Consider the following 22,709-nt stretch of genomic DNA (forward strand, 5'->3'; position numbering starts at 1 on the left):
AGAGAGACATCGCAACCGCTCTTACTTCATGAGCTTTTACTCTCAGTAGTTGTAACTGTTCGTCAGGACAGACCTTATGAGCGTCCGTAATGACGTTTCGTACAAAGAACGCCAGAGCATTCTTGGACATCAGTCTTGTTGGGGTCTTTTACCGCGCACCAAAGACCTTGTCTAGAGCCTCCCAACTGACGCTTTCTCTGAAGGTAGAACTTCAGAGCTCTAACAGGGCATAGAGACCTCTCTGCTTCTCTGCCTACGAGACTCGACATTCCTTTGACTTCGAATGACTTAGGCCAGGGATTCGTGGGATTCTCGTTTTTCGCTAAAAACAGGGTTCTTAAACGAGCAAATAGCCGAGTCTCCCTTGAATCCTACTTTCTATCCTGCAGAGCTTGTAATTCACTAATTCTTTTTGCCGTAGCTAAAGATAAAAGGAATAGGCATTTTCTAGTTATGTCTCTAAACGATGCCAGATGAGGAGGTTCGAATCTATCCGAAGACAGATATTTGAGGACTACGTCCAGGTTCCAGTTCGGAGGTACTGGTTCCTTAGACTTTGAAGTCTCAAAAGATCTTATGAGACCGTGGAGATCTTTGTTATTTGCCAGATCTAATCCTCTGTTCCTGAATACAGCCGAGAGCATACTTCTGTATCCCTTTATTGTGGATACGGCTAGATGAGATTTTACTCTCAGGAATAGCAAGAAATCAGCAATTTCCGCTATAGAGGTAGAGGAGGAGGACAACTTCTGGCTCTACACCACCTTCTAAATACCTCCCACTTCGACTGATATACTTTCGTAGTGGAGGTTCTGCGTGTCTCTGCGATCGCGCTTGCCACTTCGCGAGAAAAGCCTCTCGCTCTGACAAGTCTTTCGATAGTCGAAAGGCAGTCAGAGCGAGAGCGGGGAGGTTTTGATGGTACCTCTTGAAGTGTGGTTGTCTGAGAAGATCCGTCCTTCTTGGTAGGGATCTTGGAAAGTCTACGATCCACTCTACCACCTCCACGTGAACCATTCCTGGCCGGCCAAAAGGGGGCTATTAACGTCATCCTCGTCTCTTTTGACGCCACAAACTTTTTCATTACTAACCAACCCCAGGATTTTGAATGGGGGAAAAGCATAAACGTCTACTCGAGACCAGTTTAGCAGGAAGGCGTCTACCATAATTGCTCTTGGATCTTCCACGACCGAGCAAAACACTGGGAGCCTTTTTGAAATGAATGTTGCGAAGAGATCCACATGAGGAGTTCCCCACAGAGACCAGAGATCGAGACACACTTCCTCGTGTAGAGTCATTCTGTATGAAGGACCTGGTTCCTCCTGCTGAGCCTGTCCGCCCTCACATTCCTTACTCCTGTACGAACCTTGTCAGCAGGGAGATGTTCCTGTGAGACGTCCAAAGTAATAGGTCTCTCGTGAGCTCGTAAAGGAACGAGGAGTGCGTCCCTCCCTGTTTCCGAATGTAGGCAAGTGCGGTGGTGTTGTCCACGTTTACTTGCACTACCTTGTTTGACACCAGAGGTTCTAGGCTCTTTAAGGCCAGATGTACGGCAAAGAGCTCTTTGCAGTTTATGTGCCAGGACACCTGTGCTGGTTCCCAGGTGCCTGACACTTCCTTTGAGCCTAATGTCGCTCCCCAACCTGTCTCCGACGCGTCGGAGAACAACACTAGGTCTGGGTTCTGTGTTCTTAGAGAGATCCCTTGTTCTCTTCCAGAGGTAGCAACCACCACTGTAGGTGTGCCTTATCTCCACTGGAATGGGAAAAACGTCCGACAGTTGTCCGGTTTTCCAGCTCCAAGACCTCTTGAGGAAGAATTGAAGTGGACGTATATGAAGTCTTCCTAGAGGGAAGAATTGTTTTCCAGCGAGGAAAGCGTCCCCAGAAGGCTCAACCATTCCCTCGCCGACGTTTGTTGCTTCTCTAAGAAGAGAGAGATTATCCGCAAACCTTTTGCGGTTCTCTCTTGCGAAGGAAAAACTCGAAAACCCCGAGAATCCATCCGAATCCCCAGATAGACTAGGTCTTGTCTGGGGGTCAGCTGAGACTTCTCGAGGTTCACAAGCAATCCCAACGCCTTGGTCAAATCCAGAGTTAACTTTAGGTCCTCCAAGCACTGTCTCTCCGATCTGGCCCTGATGAGCCAGTCGTCGAGATACATAGAGACATTCACTCCTTTGAGGTGAAGAAATCTCGCCACATTCTTCATCAGGCTTGTGAAGACCTGAGGAGCTGTGGACAGGCCGAAACACAAGGCTCTGAACTGAAAGATCCTTCCCCCCGTCATGAAACGGAGGTACTTCTTCGATGAAGGGTGGATCGGGACGTGAAAGTAGGCGTCCTGGAGATCTAGAGACACCATCCAATCTCCTTGTCGTAATGACGCTAGGACTGAAGCAGAAGTCTCCATGGAGAACTTCTCCTTCTGAACAAATTTGTTCAGAGAGCTGACGTCCAGTACTGGTCTCCAGCCTCCCGAGGCTTTCGCCACTAGAAAAAGGCGATTGTAAAACCCCGGGGAGTTTTGATCCAGTACTAGTTCTATCGCTCTCTTGTCCCACATTTGTTCCACCATCGATCGAAGAGTATCCCTCAGCACAGGGTCCTTGTACTTGGCTGATAGTTCCCTTGGTATTGACGTTAGGGGAGGAGTGGTTCAGGAAAGGGATACGATATCCCTTCCATTATGATAGTCAAATGAAGGACGCGTCTGCGTCTATCAGTGTCCAGGCCTCCACGGAATCCCAGGAGCCTGGCACCTACTGGTGCTTGGAGGAGAGATGTTTCATTTTCCCTTTTTAAAGGGACGAAAGGCAGACCTACCTCTCTTCTCCGGAGCCTTCCTTCTTGCGGGAGGTCTGGAGGTCGGACCACCTCGAAAGGGCTGCATTGATGTACTAGGTCCTTTCTTGTCAGATACCGAAAACAGGTTTCTTCTTCCTAGCTGACTGCGTCAGAAGATCCTGAGTCGCCTTCTCAGTTAAAGAGTGAGCAACGTCCTTCACTAACTGAGAAGGGAACAAAAAGTCAGAAAGAGGCGCATACAGTAGAGCTGCCCTCTGAGCATGCGAGACTGCCTTTGTTAAGAAGGCGCCATACACCGTCCTTTCTTTAAAAGACCTGATCCAAATAATGAAGAGACTTCAAAAGATCCATCCTGTACCGCTTTGTCAATGCAAGACAAAATGCATAACAGGGCTTCAGGTTCGATTCCTTCTGAATCATGGGCTTTCTTGGACATCACCCCAAGGGACCAATCTAAGAAGTTGAAGACTTCCAATACATGAAAGAGTCCCTTGAGGAGATGATCCAGTTCTGAAATACTCCATGTAATTCGTGCAGAATTGAGACTTGGACGCCTTGAAGCGTCAACCAAAGTCGAAAAATCTGCCTCTGTTGTAGAAGGGAGAGCGATACCCATATTCTCTCCCGTCTTATACCATATGCCTCTTTTCCAGCTAATCTTGCTGGAGGCATGCAAAAGACTGTCCTGACTAAGTCTTTCTTAGACTTCATCCATGAGTCTAAGGCGTGTAATGCCGCTTCATCGAGATGGTGGGTTTCATTTTTAGAAAAGACGAGGGCTTCTTCGTCGTTAGCACTGGAAAAGAGCGAGCGCGGAGAAGGAGGAGGCAGCAGGAGTCAACCTCGTCTTCCGTACTCTCAAGAAGCAGGGTAGTCAAAACCTTATAGTTGGACAAAACCCTTCTCTTTCCATGATCTTCATCGTCCGAGTTTTCCTCCAACTCGGATTTATCGAGTCTCCGTTCTCCTTCTGAACTTTCCTCTTCTGGAGGAGACAAACTCCCTAATAGGAGAGGGGCTAAGGAATGATACTCTTTCCTCTTTCCCGCTTTAAAAGACTTGGAAGGCGTCACAAGCTCGGCTTCTCTTGAACTTTAGAAGACGCCTTGTATGACGCTTTCCGTTCTCCGAGCGAGTGCATGGCTGACGTCTTGATGACGCTTCGCGCCTGGAAGACGCTCCGCTCTCTAAAGGCGTCCTACTCGGCGTCACAATATTGGACGGAGCGTCACGTCTAAGATCCGCTTTGAATGACGCTTCACTTCTAAAAGACGTCTTACGTTTCTCGTAAGCCCCCGTTCTAGCTCTCGAACTCGAAGCTTCTGCAAGACGTTTAGCAGTTTCACGTCTGTCTGACGCTTCTCTTCGAGCAGGTGAGAGAGGACGAGACTTCTTAATTGGAAGCGTCACGTCCTTCCGACGGGGCGCTAAAACTCCCACAAGAGATGACAGTTGTTCCTGAACCGCCATAATTATCTTTCTTGACGCTTCTCCCACGTCTAGTGCATGACGCCTTTCGTCATCACTCGGGGAAGAAGAATGAAGGGGTACTTCCGCACAAGCGTCAGGTGACGCTGACGCCACCTTCGCTTTCTTAATAGCAGACGGAGCGTCATCTGAGAAGCGCTCTGGGCTCGAATCTATGTCGGGCTTCATATGACGCTTCAGCGGTCTCGATAAGTTCGACTCCTTCCACCCTCGTTTAGGTGAGGGAGAGGGAGAGGACGAGAAACACTCGCGAAGGACGCTTTTTCTATAGCGCCCTTGAGCCGCCTGCCATGAAGCAGAGCTAGCTGAAGGGACGTCTGACCGTTGGGGATTCCCCACGACCTCCTTAAGGCTTTCGACTTTCCTTCTCCTCTGGGCATGGGAGCTTGGAAGAGGTCTAGGCCTGGGAGCGTCGCAGGACGATCAAACGCCCCCTCCACAAACACTGAGAGAACTCACTTCACTGAAATGTTCACTATCACTAGCCTTACCTTTGGAGTCAGCCATCTTGGACTTCATGTCTCTAATAGTAGCTTTCAGATTGGCGATTTCGATGCCGAATCCGAAAAAAACACTCTGAGAATGAGATATATAGGGAGAATCTACATCAGTAGGATTAGAATTATCCGTGAAAGGCTCAATAGGCCTTGAACTCACACCTTTCAGCCGTCTAACTCTATCCCTCTCTAACTTCTTCAAATAAGAAGTCAAAGTCTTCCACTCTTCTGCATTCAATCCCTCGCATTCCTTACAAGTATTAATAGCAGAACACTGCAACCCCCCTACATTTACGGCATACAGTGTGAGGATCAACCGAAGCTTTCGGTATCCTCACCCTGCAGCCTACATTCACACACATTCTCACACTCACATTAGAATCAGACATACTGAGAAAAATCCAAAAGAGTTATTCCAAAAAACAGTCCACAGTAGCGAATGCCAAAACACGATCCAAATACGTCACCAAAAAGCCGAAAAACGTTGATCAAAGGTTGAAAAATGAAATCTAAGTCAGGAGGTAATAACAACAATGTTGATACCACCGGCGACAGAGAAAATATGATAGAAAACGGGGATGGTTCCTAGTCCTGCCGCCCAGGGCAGGCCGGTAGATCACCTGACCTACCTGTAGCGAGTGGCGGCGAAATTTTGTTTGAATTCTGTCGGGGACGACGGAGTCTTAGCTATGTATATATCTGACAGGTAAGTGATTGTATGAAAACTAATATGTAATACCTACCTGAACACCTGAATAAGCCCTGGTCACTTACCAGCCCGAACCCTCATTTATTAAAATTTACCAAATCTTTGGTTAAAATAAACGATCAGTGTTGCCAATCTTCTGGCAAACACCCACGTTACCTATTTACCCAGCCCACCGCTGGTAGCCCTGCCTCACCGGCCGGACACACCTGCCCTCTCACGTCAATCTTAACTCAATAACTCTGTATGAGAGGGAGGAGGGTGGGAAATCATTCAGGTGTTCAGGTAGGTATTACAATATTAGTTTTACAATAAAAACTTCATATTGCAATACACCCCTGAACACCTGAATAAGCCCGATTAACAACATTAATTTGGAGGTGGGAATCAACTCTGCCCGGCCCTCCACTGTACCAGTTGTCAGTCAATATAATTAAGCACTCACCCGACTCATTTTCTTTACCAGAATGCAATTGGAGACGAGTACCCGAGTCAGTCTCAAGTTCCTTTGTCCCTCGTCCAAACTAATCTCCCATGTGTGGCCTTCTAGGCCTCCCATGTGTGGAGGGGGAAAGACTCTGCACCTCTACTCTAAAGGTCAAAACTCATTGAGTGCAGGAGGGATACAAAACCTGTTTCCTCTCAGGTGGCTATGGTGCCTCACCTGAGTAGAAGAGCTGGAGGGAACATACGAGGAAAGCTGAAGACTCCCATGTGGCTCTCGGCCTCTCATGTTGGAGGGAATGAAGACCTCCCAGTGGCTAAGGGCTCAATGTATGGAGGGAATCTGAAGACTTCCCATGGCTCTAGGCCTCTCATGTATGGAGGGAAAACTGAAGACCTCCCATGTGGCCTTAGGCCTCTCATGTACGGAGGAGAAAAGAAAAACGTTGTGGTGTCCGTCCATCGGTGCGTCTGCAACGGTGTCTCCGTTCGTAGCGCTGTCCTCTCCTGTAGTGTTTGTACCTGCCTGTCTGTTCTGTGCCTGATAAGTGGAAGAATACCCTAAGATAGGCCTAGACCTGTTCTTTCCTATCTGTCCTAATACTTAGAATCCTCCTCGTGATATGTCCTATCATGAATGCCTCCACATATCCCTAATATTTGCTCACTACTCTAATATAATTCTGATTACTGACTCGTATAAACTAACGGTTATCCTATAACTGCTCCCGCTGCCACGAACGGACCTAAAGAAAACCCTTCGTCGGACTGAAAAACTGAACATCCCTCAAGTAGAAAGAAGTGAAAACCGAAACAGACTTCCAATTTGCTGCCTGCAGAATCGCCGATACTGAAAAATTTCTTAAGAAAGCTGCCGAAGTTTGCCATTCCCCTAATGCTATGAGCTCTGACTCCTGTCAACTCTGAACTATCTGAAGCAGTCGACCCTTTAGTTATTGCCTGTCGAATGACTTCCCTGAGGAAAAAACTGATTGCGTTTTTGGAGATCGATCTAGAGGGATTTTGGGGGGAAACGAATAAGGTTCTGGGTCTGGGTTTCAGTTTCTTCGTCTTATTCAGTAAGCTCTCAATGCTCTCACCGGACATAACCGCAACTCTTCCTCCTCTCCTCCCACGAAGTCGGTCAACGCTGAAACTCTAAACGACCTGGAAGAGGATTAGACTCTGACTCTGTCTTGCTCTGAATTCGGGAAGGTAAGACAGGAACAGATCCTCTCCAACCCACGAGATATCTCTCGCGGATGGCTTGAAGTTCCCCTATTCTTCTAGCTGTTGCTAATGCTACCAGAAAGAGGACCTTTTTCGTCAGTTCCTTCAGCGTTAAACTCTCCAAAGGTTCAAATTCTGAAGACGCCAACAAACCTAAGACCATTGAAAGATTCCAGGGAGGTGCGTGAGATGGGGTCCTTGGCTTCTCAATCTTGAAAGACCTCAACAAATCATGAATCACTCTGCTGGAAGATATTTCAGGTAGATGGAAACGAAAAGTGCTACTAAGCATAGCTCTATACCCTGCAATTGACGAGTACGAGAGATTCTTCCTTTGTCTAAGAAAGAGCAAGAATTCCGCTATTTTCGGAATTGTAGGACTGGAAATGGTATGTCCTGCGACCTGCACCAACTTCTATACATGGCCCACCGCACTTGGTATAGTCTTCTTGTGGAATTTCTTAGACAGAGAGTAAGCTGTCTAGCCACATCCTGTGAAAAAACCCGCTTCTCTTGCTGCTACGCTGGATAGTCTCCATGCAGCCAGCCTTAGCACTCGAAGGTTTTGGTGGAACCGATGAAAATGTGGCTGTCTTAAAAGGTCCTTTCTGTGAGGAAGAAGTACCGGGCATTATTAGCATTTGTAGAAGATCCGGAACCAAGATCTTTGAGGCCAGAAAGGAGCGATTAGGGTCATCTGAGTGTTTGAACAGTCCATGAGTTTCCTCAGTACCTGATCCAACATGCCGAAAGGAGGGAAACGCATGCACCTGCATCTTGTCCCATGACTGTAACATCGCGTCTGTTCCCGCTGGACATAGGATCCGTCACCGGTGAAAAGTAAACCGGTAGTCGGTGTTCTGACTCGTGGCAAAAAGATCTATCGTTGCTGGCCATCTTTTTTAAAAGGAGGTCTACTTCCTCCTGGACCAAGGTCCATTCTGCCCCAGAACTTCCCTTGATCTGCTCAAGGCATCTGCCACCACATTCCTTTTGCCTGCGATGAATTGTGGTAGAATCTTTACCTGTGTGTCTCGCACCATCTTAAAATTCTCTGTGCCACTTCGTTCAGATTGAAGGATCTTGTACCTCCTTCCTTTTTCAGGTATGCTAATGCTGTGGAGTTGTCTGAAAACAAGGCCACTGTAAGATTTAACACCTGTTCTCGAAGGTGCATAATGCCTCCTCTACCGCTCTGAGTTCCCTGAAATTTATGGACTCTCTCCGATCCGGATCCCTCCAAAGGCCATTGGCTTGAGCTCCCTCCAGGATTGCTCCCCAACCCTGATCGAGGCATCTGTGAACAGATGAACGTCGGAACAGAAGGTCTAACTTTACACCGGTGGTCAGATGATGTTCTTCTGACCACCACCGAAGATCCTCTCGGCAAGAATCGTCCCAGCTGATCACTGCCACTCTTGTCCCGAAAGTCCCAGCGATTCCTGAGACATGTCTGCAAAGACCGCATCCGTAGACGAGACCGAGGAACCAGAAGGGAGAGAGAGGACATTCTCCCCAGGAGACTTAGCCATTCCGAAACTGGTTGTTCTCTTGTCGACCTGAACTCCTCCAGTTGGCTAGTAACATCTCGACCCTCTCTGAGGTCGGGAAAGCCTTCAAAAGAGGCGTCTGAATCCTCATCCCTAAATAAGTCTTCTCCTGTGAAGGTACAAGATCGCTCTTGTCTTCGTGATCCTATACCCAACTTCACACATTCAAACGTAATCCAAAGGAAAGCGTAATTCGTCACCAAATTTAATCATTCAACGGTGCAAATGAAAGGCCGGGCAAGACCAAAAGAAGTTTGCTGTGGATACGTCCGCTACTCCACCGCGAACGATAAGTGGATTGACGTGAGAGGGCAGGTGTGTCCGGCCCGTGAGCAGGGCTACCAGCGGTGGGCTGGTAAATAGGTAACGAGGGTGTTTGCCAGAAGATTGGCAACACTGATCGTTTATTTTAACCAAAGATTTGGTAAATTTTAATAAAATGAGGGTTCGGGCTGGTAAGTGACCAGGGCTTATTCAGGTGTTCAGGGGGTGTATTGCAATACATAATTTATTGCTATGAAAATGATTTCTTTATGTACTATAAAAGTGCCCACTCATCAAAATCTGAAAAATTCCTAAATTTGTATTTTTCCTGTCCATGCAAACTACAGCCTTTTACGCCGAAGCACTCTCCAGAACAAGCTGGGGACGATCATTGAATTTGATACCAAGGGCTGTTACATAGTAGTTACAGTGGGAGAGTGCTAGAATACACCTTTACTTGCCTGCTGTCATCAAACATCTTTTCCTTCAACCTCGGAGAGCTAGAGGGGTGTTAAAGGTGGGCACTTAGATAAATGGCTCTGGTTTGCATACTCAAGAAATGAACATCCCAAGTGAACAAAACTGCTCAAAGCTCCCCACTAGCACGGACAGTTATACCGACGAGGGGAGGTCCACGCCAGTTCAGTATAAGGACCTAGCTTAAGGGAGACTGATAGCCTTCACCACACAGATGGCCCATTTTCTTTGGTACACGTTTGCAGAGGAACAGTTGTTACCCAAACATCTCCCTTGCAGTACTAGAAGAAAACCTACTCACACAGCATAAGCCGTTTAGCTTTCATGTGTGACACTGAAGGGAGTGGACTGTTTGGCAGTACCTCTTGAGGTGTGGCTGGGAAAGGAGAGTGGACCAAGTGGGAATTTCTCTCAGTGCCAAGGCATGGGATAGCAGATCGGCAAACCATTAAGCATGTGGCCAACAAGGAAACGAGGGTCATCTTGAGACAGAGAGTGATTCAAACCCTGATGAAAATAGTTAGAAAAGCAGAAGCATAAATGGTATCTTAGGGGTATTGGAAGGCATTTCCCAGGGTTACCAAGGGGTTGGTTAGCTCCCCAAAGCTCTTAAAAGCCTCTCCTCTATTCAGGGGTGTAGGGACTACTCCATTCTTATCACCTGAAGCCAGAAACTGAGATGGTGTGTCAGGAAATTTCACCTCCCCAGAATATACCTAGCCAATAGATCAACTGCTGCCAAACTGCCCCCTTGTCCATCTGCCCTGAAAACTAACAGAAAGGGAAAGTTCCCTTCCATGTTTGTTGACATACACCACTTTGGTGGATCTGTTCCAAGAATGCTTGAAAAGCTAGCAATGCTTCTTGCATTTCCTGAATGTCGATATACAGATGAAGTGCATCCTTTGACCACACACATGAATGAACAAGCGGTTTAGGTGTGCATCCCAACCCTCCTCCAATACATCTGCACTTCCGGAGGGGGAGAGCCAAGAGGAACTTCTACCAAGAGGTTCTGCTAGTCCAGCCACAAAGCAAAGTCCTCTCTGATCACTGCTCAAGGGCACAAGATGAAGGAGAAGGTCATTTGGGGCAGGGCTGACCGGTGCTGTGCAAGTAGAGAAACGTCTGAGAAATGAGTCTCAAACAAAGACAAGTGCCCATGGATTACCTGCTAAAGCCAAGCCGATTGTTCCTGTCAGGACCACCTCCTTGAGCTTGCTCACACAAGAGGCAAATGGAGACTTTCTGCTATTGTGTCTAAGAGCATGCCCAGGTACTTTGCCTCCCGGTTTACCAAGATCCCCAGCTTATGGCAATTTGAGAGAACACCAAGCCAAAACCAAGGTGAACAACAAAGAGATCATTTGAACGGCTGTTGCCGGAATTTAAATTGACAGAAAGTCTTATTGCATAAAAAGTGAGGTACTTCCAAGAGCTCTGATGAACAGCTACCTCAAAGTATGTATCATTAAGGTCTACCTAATCATGAAGTTGGCCTCTGATGCAGTTTCCATACTGTACCTAGTATGAGACAAGCTCGTTCTGAGGGGAAATGTAGATGACTGGTCTCTAGCCACCAGTTGCCTTCTCAAGTGGGAAAAGGAAGCTGTAAAATCCCAGGGACTGGTTCTTTACGACTCCTAGAAAGCCTTCCCCTGCCCCTGCCACATTGCTCACAAGTATCCCCCTACTAGTAGCATCTGAGGAAGATTGCCATCCCTAGCATCCTCCTCCTTTCTTCTGCCCCTTCTGTCCTTTTCTAGATTGGGTACAGAGGATCAATGCCCTTTTACTTTGATGAAGACTGGGCTACTGGCTTGGGCTTGGAGAATTATAATACCAGCATGGGTCAGTACCAACAGGGGATATTAAGTGCCTGAGAAAATGCTCAAGGGCTTCACAATGCCTCGGAACTTTCTTAAAAAAAAAAAAATAGAAACTAACAGAAAAACCCAAAATATTTCAAAGATCTACTCAAGTTCAACAGGCATCCTTGCAGAATGTGAAGCACAAATCTGCACTAGACATAGGTAAAAGCAAAAGAAGACCCTAGTAATGGTAGGCAAGTGATGGGTAGTCCTGGTAATTCTAAGGATGAGCTCTCCACACATATTTTTTATTAATGAAATGATATTGTTGTGGTACAATAAAGTTTTGTACATACTTACCTGGCAGATATACACTTAGCTTTAGACTCCGTCGTCCCGACAGAAATTAAAATTTCGCGGCACACGCTTACAGGTAGGTCAGGTGATCTACCGCCCTGCCGCTGGGTGGCAGGACTAGGAACCATTCCCGTTTTCTAATCAGATTTTCTCTCCCACCTGTCTCCTGAGGGGAGGCTGGGTGGGCACTATAATTGTTATATCGCCAGGGGAAGTAGTATATCAAAACTTATTGTACCATAACAATATCATTTTTGTACATTCAACTTCCCTGTCAGATATATACTTAGCTGAGTCACACCATTGGTGGAGGGTAAGAGACAGCTAACTACTGAAATAGACAGGTAAACAACATACGTTGTAGGTATTAAAAAACCTTGGTTCCTACCTGATTAAGCGGAAGACTTCGTGGCTACTGCCCAGGAGTCTGCTTTGCCTCAAGAGACCTCAGCGAGGTAGTGACCTCATGCTAAGAGTTCTTGTTGGTCTATCAATAAGGTCTTATCCGCTTACTCGATAGAACCGAAGGATTTTGTCAATGGGTGCTAATCCGCCAACATGACAAATGCCTTGCCTAATGGCAATAAAGGAGCACAACACCGATCCCCATCACCTGATCCTAACACCCGGGTTAGTACTATGATTGGAAGGAGATATCCCCGACCTCCTTCCAAGCAACCCTAAAAACTCAACACCACAAATTTAAAAACACAACTAACAGTTAAGGATCAGTATCAGCTCCCTTTCCCAGCACCGAATCCGCAGATATGTACAGACCGAGAGAAAAACATTTCTCGTATGTTACATAGACATGTTTCTATGAAAGGACAAGGATGTAGCAATGGCTCGCACCTCATGAGCCTTTACTCTGAGCAGCCTGAAGGAGTCATCTGGGCATTGCTCATGAGCCTCTGATATCACATTTCTCACGAAGAAGGCTAACGCGTTCTTGGACATAGGTCTCTTTGGGTCCCTTACTGCACACCAGAGACTTTGCTGACAACCCTTGAGCTGTTCCTTCTTACGAAGGTAAAACTTAAGTGCCCTGACTGGGCAAAGGGACCTTTCTACATCTCTCCCCACCAGATTAGAAAGACCTTTTACCTCAAAGCTCCTGGGCCAGGGCTTGGAAGGGTTTTCGTTCTTAGCCAGAAACAATGTCTGGAAAGAACATACAGCTGAGTCTCCCTTAAAGCCCACGCGAGAGTCCAATGCATGGAGTTCGCTAGTTCTCTTTGCAGTAGCGAGGGATAAAAGGAAAATACATTTCCTCACGATATCTCTGAACGAGGCAAGATGAGGTGGTTCAAATTTGTCCAGAGGTTAGGAATTTTAGAACCACATCAAGATTCCAGCTAGGAGTACGAGGAGTTCTAGACTTGGAAGTCTCGAACGACCTGATAAGATCATGTGGATCTTTGTTCTCCGCTATTTTTAGTCCCCTATTCATAAAAACAGCGGATAACATACTCCTGTACCCCTTGATGGTGGATACTGTTAACTTCGATTCCTCTCTAAGGAAGAGAAAGAAATCGGCAATGTTGGTCACAGAGGTATTGGAGGAGGACAGCTTCTTCGTCCTACACCATCTCCTAAAGACTTCCCACTTCGACTGGTAAACCCGCAGGGTTGAAGTCCTGCGGGCTCTAGCGATAGCGCTGGCAGCTTTTCGCGAAAAGACTCTCGCTCTGACAAGTCTTTCGATAGTCGAAAGGCAATCAGGGAGAGAGCGGGGAGGTTTTTGTGAAACCTCCCGAAGTGGGGTTGTTTGAGCAGATCTGTCCTGTACGGAAGAGATCTGGGGAAGTCCACCGTCCATTCCAGTACCTCTGTGAACCAGTCTTGAGTGGGCCAAAAGGGGGCGATGAGTGTTAATCTCGTTCCTTTTGAGGCCACAAACTTTCTTAGCACTTCCCCCAGAAGTTTGAATGGGGGAAAGGCGTAGGCGTCTATGCCCAACCAATCTAGAAGGGCATCGATCGCAATTGCTCTGGGATCTTCTACCAGTGAGCAGAAGTTGTCGATTCTTTTTGAGAGGAACGTGGCGAACAGGTCGATTTGAGGTCTTCCCCAAAGGGACCAGAGACTTTGACAGACTTCTGAGTGGAGGGTCCACTGTGTGAAGGACCTGGTTCTGCCTGCTCAGTCTGTCTGCTCGAACGTTCTTCGTTCCTTGAATGAACCTCGTGAGGAGCACAATGCCCCGTTCCTCTGCCCAGATCAATAGGTTTCTTGCCAGTTCGTAGAGGGAGAAAGAGTGGGTCCCCACTTGTTTTCGAATATAGGCCAGAGCCGAGTTGACTTGGACCACCACGCCTCTTGACTTCTGATTCAAAGAACTTTAGGGCAAGGTGTATTGCCAAAAGTTCTTTGGAGTTTATGTGCCAGGACACCTGTTCCCTTGTCCAGGTGCCTGACACTTCCTTCGTTCCTAAAGTCGCTCCCCATCCCAACTCCGATGCGTCGGAGGACAACACTCGGAGTGGGTTCTGAATGGCCAGTGACAAGCCCTCGTTCCTCGAGAGAGGGGTCAACCACCAAGCCAGGTGATGTTTGACGTCCAGGGGAATCGAGAATACGTCTGACAGTTGTCCTGTCTTCCACTTTCAAACTCTTTTCAGGAAGAATTGATGGGGACGAAGGTGAAGCCTCCCTAGGGAAAAGAACTGCTCTAGTGAGGAAAGGGTCCCCAGAAGGCTCAGCCATTCCCTCGCCGAGCATTGTTCTTTCCCTAAGAAGGTTGAGACTTTTTGAAAGCCTCGTACAAGCCTTTCTTGTGAGGGAAAAACTCGAAAACCCCGAGAATCCATCTGAATCCCCAGATAAACCAGATTCTGGCTGGGGATCATCTGGGACTTCTCGAGGTTGACAAGCAATCCTAGAGACCGTATGAGGTCTAGAGTAGATGCCAAGTCCTCCAAACACTGGCTTTTCGACTTGGCCCTGATGAGCCAATCGTCTAAGTAGAGGGATATACTGATTCCCTTCAGATGAAGCCAACGAGCTACGTTCCTCATCAGGGTTGTGAATACTTGAGGAGCCGTAGACAGGCCGAAGCACAGAGCCCTGAATTGGAAGATCCTGCCCTGGACCATAAAACGAAGATATTTCCTCGACGCAGGATGAATGGGTACGTGGAAATATGCGTCTTGTAGATCCAGAGAGACCATACAATAGGCTGGACGTAGAGCCGAAAGAACCGACGGGGTTGTTTCCATGGAGAATTTTGTTTTCTCTATGAATTGGTTCAGGGCGCTCACATCCAGCACCGGTCTCCACCCCCTGATGCCTTCGGAACCAGGAAAAGGCGATTGTAAAAGCCTAGGGAGTGGGGATCCTATACTCTCAATGGCCTCTTGGGTCCACATCTGATGCAGTAGATTTAGGAGCGTTGCTCTCAGGGCAGGGTCCTTGTACCTCGCGGACAGTTCCCTCGGTGTCGAAGTAAGGGGAGGACTGTCCCTGAAGGGGATTAGATATCCCTTCCTCAGAATAGAGAGCGACCAGGGGTCTGCTTCTCTCAAGGCCCAGGCTTCTGCGTACTCCAGGAGCCTGGCGCCTACCGGTAGTTGGAGGACTTGAAAATCATTTGCCTTTTTTGAAAGGCCAGAAGGCTGATCTTCCTCGTTTCTCAGAGCCTCTTCTACTCGAGGGGGGACGAGTGGAAGGGCCTCCTCGAAAGGGCGGCTGAGGTGCACGAGGTTGTTTCTTTATGGGTGGAACAGCAGGGCGGTTCTTCTTGGCCGACTGCGCCAGAAGATACTGAGTCGCCTTCTCAGTCAGCGAGTGAGAAATATCTCTCACTAACTGAGAAGGGAACAGCTGGTCAGACAATGGAGCGTAAAGAAGTGAAGATCTCTGGAAAGGAGAGACGGCTTTAGCCAAGAATGAACTAAAAACCAATCTCTTCTTGAGAATGCCAGTCCCAAAGAGGGAGGCAACCTCACTTGAGCCATCTTGGACTGCCTTATCCACACAGGTTAATATACTTTGCAGAATCTTGGGGCTGAGAAAATCAGGGTCCTGGGTTTTCTTAGCCAAAACCCCAAGGGACAAGTCCAGGAAGTTGAAAACTTCTAACACATGGAACAGTCCCTTGAGATGGTCCAGCTCCGAAATCCCCCATAAAGCTTTGGCAGAGGACAAGGCGTGTCTTCTCGAGGAGTCCACTAGACTCGAGAAGTCTGCCTTTGCGGACGAAGGGAGAACCAGTCCCATGGTCTCCCCCGTCCCGTACCAGATGCCTCTCCTCCCGGAAAGTCTGAAGGGGGGGCATGCGAAACAAGTCTTTCCTGCTTCTCTCTTCAAGGAAAGCCAGGATCCAAGAGACTGAAGGGCCTTCTTCATTGATATGGCCGGGCGCATCTTTAAGAAGGAAGAGGACTAGAGGCCTTAGTGCTTGAGAAAAGCGACCGTGGAGAAGGGGGAGCTGCAGGAGTGAGTGAGTCCCCGAACTCTTGAAGTAAGAGGCCAGCTAAGGTCTTGTAATCTGACAGACCCGTATCCACAGGGGGGTCTTCGTCAGACACATCCTCTAGATCTAGACCTTCTTTAGAGAGAGTAGAGCGCTCCGCTGAAGGAGAACGTTCGGGTGTAGAGGTGAAATCTTCTGCAGTAGTCCTCCAATCTTGCGGAGAGGGGCTTCGAGTCGGAGAAAAACTGTGAGCACGCGTAGTTCTAGGTGAAGAAGGCCGTACCTTGGGTGTTTCCTTACGAAAAGGAGGGGTCGAAGAAATTCAAGAGCCTCGATGTCAACAGGGTTCTTGAAAATAACATCGTGCTTACAAGGATCAGAGGTACTGTCCTTCTGACGTTCGTGAGAAGGGCGACATTCCGTAGTCGAAACGTGCCTGCCTGGTGTCAAAATCCTGGAATGAGTCTCACTCCTGGGAGGCGAATAGCTCCTGGAAGGAACTTCACGTCTGGTTTGCGTCTCGAGCCTGGTTGGCGCCTCGCGGCTGGAAGGAGCCTCGCGCCTGGTAGTAGCCTCTTTTCTGGAAGGAGCCTCGCTCCTGGAAAAAGTCACGTCTCTGGAAAGAGCCTTGCGCCTGGAAGGAGCCTCGCGCCTGGCTGGCGCCTCGCGCCCAGCTGGCGCCACGAGCCTGGCTGGGGAACTTGCTACCATGAGCCTGACTGGAGCCTTGTGCCTGGTTGGCGCATTACTCTTGTCTGGAGCATCTTGCTTAGTTAAATCCTCGTGTCCGAGTGTGGAAACGTGGCTGTGAGGAGCCGAGCAGCTGGACAGAGGATCGAGTCCGGTGCGGGGCAGGCGCTTGGACAGATCCTCATGTCTCGTGGCCGCTTCGTGCTTGGCAGCAGAGGGCTCGGTCACTAAGCGTTCCCGAGCCTCTTGTTTCCAAGCAGAAAAGCACGAAGCAGAGAGATCGTAGGACCTCTTTAGAGAGCGAGCTGGCAAGGGGATCTTGGAGCAAGGGAACTCCACGCGATGAGAGGATCTCTTAATAGGAAGAGACATCTTTCCTACGCCGAGGATCCTTTGAAAGCGCCCCAACCAGGGAAGAGATCTGCTCTTGCAAATTCAAGAGGATTCTGGAGGTAGCTTCATCCCTTTCCTTGTCAGAAGAAGGGGATGGCAGTCTGGAGGAAGTAGGGGACTCCCATCCGAACGAGGGCGAAAGCAGGGCTCTCTTGGCGCTCTTACTTTCCAGCATAGGACCTTCTGGGAAGCGCTCGGGACTAGAACCGAGCGTAGGCGCTTTCCAGCTTCTCTTCATAGGGCGAGACTGCTCGGACGAGCTCCATCCGCGCCTGGGAGACGATGACTCGGAGGACGAGAAGCACTCACGAAGGACGCTTTTTTGGTAGCGATCCTTGGCAGTCTGAGATGCAACAGATCCTGCCGAGGGGACGCCTGATCGGTGGGGATCCTCCACAACCTCCTTAAGGCTTTTGACATTCCTTCTCCTCTGGGCCTGGGAGCTTGGAAGAAGTCTAGGCCTGGGAGCATTGCAGAGCCGATCAGACGCACCCTCCACTGCACTGGGGACACTAATATCACTGTCCACTGCACTATTCACAGCACTGTGCTTACCTTCTAATGCTGCCATCTTAAGTTCCATACTCTTAAGGGCAACCTTGAGACCAGCGATTTCCGAAGCCAAATCTGCAGGTTCTGTGAAGGGAATAGGAATAGGAGCTACCAAGTTGGAAACAGACTCGTTTGAACGAGACCTACTTAAAGCTTCTGGAGGAAGCTTTCCTGACTCTATCCCTCTCTAACTTTCTTAAGCAGGAAGTTAGAGACTTCCACTCCTCTACACTCAAATTCTTGCATTCTTTACAGGTGTTACAAATAGAACATTCATCTTTCTTACATCGCTTACATACAGAGTGAGGGTCTACCGAAGCCTTTGGTAACCTCACATTACAGCCCTCATTCACACAAGTTCTTATTACATAAGGAGAATCAGACATCTTAAAGAAATAGTCAAAACCGAGATCAAGAAACAGTCCACTAACACGTACGCCAAACCAACGATCTAATACGTCACCAAATAAGACAGTCAAGCAGATCAATGGCGATGAAAATCGAAATTCAGTCAAGAGGAACCAACAACGTTGTTGCTGGTACTGGCGACAGAGAAAATCTGATTAGAAAACGGGAATGGTTCCTAGTCCTGCTACCCAGCGGCAGGAAGGTAGATCACCTGACCTACCTGTAAGCGTGTGCCGCGAAATTTGAATTTCTGTCGGGACGACGGAGTCTAAAGCTATGTATATATCTGACAGGGAAGTTGAATGAACAAAAACTTTTTTTAATTAACACTTCAGAAAACGGTGTACATGATGCAGTATACAGGTGGGATAACTTGAGAACTTTACCAAACTAAGGTAAGAAATTTACTTTACCAAAATAGTACATGTAAGGAATTTAGTCTTTTGTTTTAATACGATAATTCCCAATGGGAGTGGTACTCAACCTGGCATCCTACACAGCTTTTGTGTAAAAATATAAAAAGATAGTAAATTTCTAACATTATTCTGGAAGATTTTTCAAGTTATCTCATCTATACTGCATCATATACACACTTTTCTACAATGTTTTGTCCAAAAATTTCATTAATAAACAATATCTCAACGTGCAGAGGTCTTCCTTTAACTACTGTCTTCCCCAACTCATCGCCTATGACCACCAATTAACTACCCTTGTTTTCATGTTAACTGACCACCTTTAGCCTAGTTCAAGCTGAAAGATATTCCTACACAAAGGGCTCTGGTTTATATTTCCTGAGGTGCAAATTAAAATCATTAAACCCGTTGTCAAAATACAGAAAAAACTGGGAATGGAATGGAATACAAAAGCAAAATTGAAAGCAAAATGGTTAAAGGTGTAACAGGAGGAAATCCTCGCAGTTGACGAAACTTCAATCTTTTGAATGGTATGCTTAGAGTTGTAATTGTATTCTTCTTTCACCAATTAAATATCGAGTGAATAAGACCCGGCCAGCATGATGATGGTGGATCGTCCGTGATTGTTTACCCTAGATGCATATGGGTGAAAATTCTGTCCATGTGTTGGTAGTGGCACGAAAATATTATTGGAACGTCACTCTAGGCAATGGTTGGTAGACGTTTCAAATTGGTAGTGTAGACATGGCGAGACTAGGTTGTGGTTCTTATGAACTTTAAGGCGCAGATTAACTTGAATGATCAATGTTCTTCTCATAAGTAAAATAGGGTTTGATGGCTTTTTGCCCATCAGCAGTGGTATACCTAGTTTGGAAAAGACGTGATGATGATGTCATGTTGATGACTCCTATAGTAGGTAGTAGGCTAAGGTACCTACCTACAGTGCACCACATGGAGTAGACCGATGGCAATAAGCTACCACCATTCATTCAGAATAAATTAGGTAGGCAGACTTGTTCATTATGACCAGTGTCTTTGTCCTACTTTGGGAACAATTTTCCCTTGTAAGGCTTTTGTTCAGAATTTCCCCTAGAAGGTTCTGTCCGGTACCTAGGCTAATCGCTAAGATGTCAACATTACCAAATTAGTTATTTTGAGCTTTAGAGAAAACTCTTATTTTGAGAGGAAAGTAGAGGTCTCGAGGTGTTGCTTCCACAACCAATGACTCGTGAATGGTGTCCATCTCTGGTGTCAGGACGTGTTAATGTACTTTTTCTGGACGGTGGGTCAACGAGCAGGAAAGACTGGCCCAGGTAGTCCTCTCGGCTGTTTACCCACCCTAATGAGGCTTAGACTTTTTAGCTCGGTACCTATAGGCTAGCTACTAGCATTGGCCTACATTTTAACTTGTCAATGGCACGTACAAGGTTAGTCTATCAATACCTTATAAATGGGATGTCAATAGTAAATGGCATTACAGGTTTCTTTGGTTACGTTGGCGTATCTACAACATTTTTAATGGAGATTTTTGAAGGGTCCAAGTTTGAGAGTGCAATGCCCTACTTAAGAGCTGGCTACATCACCATCGTTGTAAACCCAGGTTTATCGTACTATAATAATAAATCATCTATGAATTCAACATCACAATACATGTAAACATATTCAAATTCCTGTCATAGTCTCGTTTTCGGCACAGGTCACCGAAGAGTGAGGTCAGCCTGTGGCCCACGACATGCATGGAAGGAAACCTTCCTCCGGTATTTATCTCCGGTCCAGTGACTCACCGTATGGGTGTGCTCGTCCCCTACGACGACGAACAGGAGGTTGCAGACGATAAATAAGGTCCTCCACGACAGCATCTTCGTGTGTTTTGTATGAATTAGGGAAGTCTTTCAGGAATGTTTACACTTGCACATCTCGAGTCTCGACTCACGCCACGTCAGCTCGGCAGATGGCAGCAGTTTGACATCTGCTTACATACAACACGAACACCGTCAAACATTCACGGCTGTTTTCCCTTCTATACAATCTCCAGATCTTGCTTTATTCATTCTCAAAACGTAAGAATAAAGCTATGTGACAACTTAGTATTTCTATTATACTCACTGCATACATAAATAATTAATCGTATGCTTCATATAAGGGGAGCATGACACGAAACTAGAGAGCCTCAAATGCAACATTTTATTCCGTGTTGGAGTGCCTCTAATATCAGAAGACGAACATCCTGCGATGATTATATTCCTTTTTACAGTCAGTTTTCCTCGTTTAAGGGAATTTTGTATCTATCTATAAAACTGTTACCATTATACAGCGACTAAGAAGTGGGTGTATACTACGATCAAGATTGTTATCACTATCAATCACGATATTTGATAAAGGGAGAATTATTGAAGGGAGGCTTTTCACATGATGTCAAACTCAGCAAAATTATCCGTATGCTATCGTATTGTTTTACCTGCGATAGAAAAATGTAACAAAGTTAATTTGCAAATATGTCAACACTCTTATCCTCATATTTGAATTACGAAGTGGTAATTCGCGTATTTGGTTACACACGAGCAGCGTCGCGTTTGCTGTCTTTTATTAAAGAACACCAAAGATTGAATTATAGAGTGCTCAAATCTGCAACCATGATTTTGGAACAGTGAAAAGTTAACAATTGTACAAATATGAAAAGTTCTTAAGTTGGTTCATACTTAAAAATCATTGTTAAAAGCGATATCTTATCTTATCTTCAGTTTTTTAAACCGTCTGCAGTAAGTCATACTTTGAGTTCACCTTAGAATGGACTAAAATGACAACTGCACTTAACCTTCATGTGGGAATTGTCTCCATGCCCAATAATAACCCTCAATTCTGTAACAGCTCTGTACTGTTTTTCTGTATGCCTAACACTTGCCACATTTGCATTCCATTTTGTTAATACTATCCGCAAATTACTTCGTAAAATCAAAGTTGAGAAAGTAAACGAAAAGGGCGACGCCGGGGTAAACGTCATCAGTTGTAAGAATTCCACTTCGGCTTATGTGCGGAAACCGGAAGATATATCGAAAAGCACATCAGAGAGCACAAAACAGCTGTCGATGTTAATGACACAAATAATGCAATGGCCATACTTTGTTGTTGATTTCATGAATTGATTTAAGGACAACCCTCTTTCTTCTTTCCCACCGTTATCCCTACATTAAGGGGTCGGTCGCCTGATGTGCCTTCTTCACTGCCTTCTGACAAAGGCATCATCCTCCACCAAACCTCTTCTCCCCATATCGTCTTTCAATTTATATCGCCATCTAATTTTTTGCCTCCCTCTTGATCTTCTTCCTCTAACAGGTTCCTTCCAAGCCCTCTTCCTCGTCATTCATCCTCAACACATGCCCATACCACCTCAATCGTGACTCTCTTATCACATCTGCAACCTTTACTAAGCCTGCCCTTCTTCTTATTTCATCATTTCCAATTTTTCAAGCAGCGATATTCTCATAATCCACCACAGCATTCTCATCTCTGTTCTCTCAAGCTTTGCTTCCTCTTTTCTTCATAGAGCCCATGTTTCTGCTCTATACATTAACACTGGTCTTGTCACTGTGTTATATATCTTGACTTTGAGCTTGATTGGCATTTTCTTATCTCATATCATTCCAGCCACCTCTCTCCACTTCCCCCCATGCAGCTCGTATCCTACTGTCAACTTCAGCCTCACACCCTCGTCTTGGCTTAAAGTAGATCCTAAGTATTTAAACTTTTCTGTCTGTTTTATAACCAAGCCTCTTCTTTCTTGTATTACTATTCTGTCTCTATCTTCCCTACTGCTCAGCAAAACCTCTGTTTAATTTACATTTTAAGCCACCCCTCTCTAAAGATTCCTACCACTCTCCAACCCTTCTCTGTAGGTCCTCCTCGTTTTCAGCAGTAGGTAATCACCAGATCATCGGCGTACAACAATTCCCGCAATTCTTCATTCCTGATCGCTTCACTCAACACATCCATGACTAGCACAAACAAAAATGGGCTTAATGCTGACCCCTGGTGTAATCCAGCACTAACTTCAAAGTTACTTTTGTGCTCGTTCTTTTATATATCATCTCGACCAGCCTAACCAACTTTTCTGAGACTTTCCTTTTCCTTAAACACCAAGGCATCACTTCTCTTGGGATTCTGTCGTATACTTTCTGTAGGTCTATGACTGTACAATAGAGCTCCTGGTT

General features: G+C 46.6%; 1 protein-coding gene across 1 annotated transcript in view; it reads right to left on the reverse strand.

The window, feature by feature from the left end:
* The window catches only part of LOC135218036 (transmembrane 9 superfamily member 3-like), a 115,182-nt gene extending 94,400 nt beyond the window's left edge, over positions 1-20,782 (reverse strand). Inside the window, 1 exon segment of the mRNA XM_064254180.1 lies at positions 20,286-20,782. Coding sequence (XP_064110250.1) covers positions 20,286-20,360 — 75 coding nt within the window. The 5' untranslated portion in view covers positions 20,361-20,782.
* Between the last annotated feature and the right edge of the window lie 1,927 nt (positions 20,783-22,709).

This window comes from Macrobrachium nipponense, chromosome 9 (assembly GCF_015104395.2).
Source record: "Macrobrachium nipponense isolate FS-2020 chromosome 9, ASM1510439v2, whole genome shotgun sequence".
Taxonomy (NCBI): Eukaryota; Metazoa; Arthropoda; class Malacostraca; order Decapoda; family Palaemonidae; genus Macrobrachium; species Macrobrachium nipponense.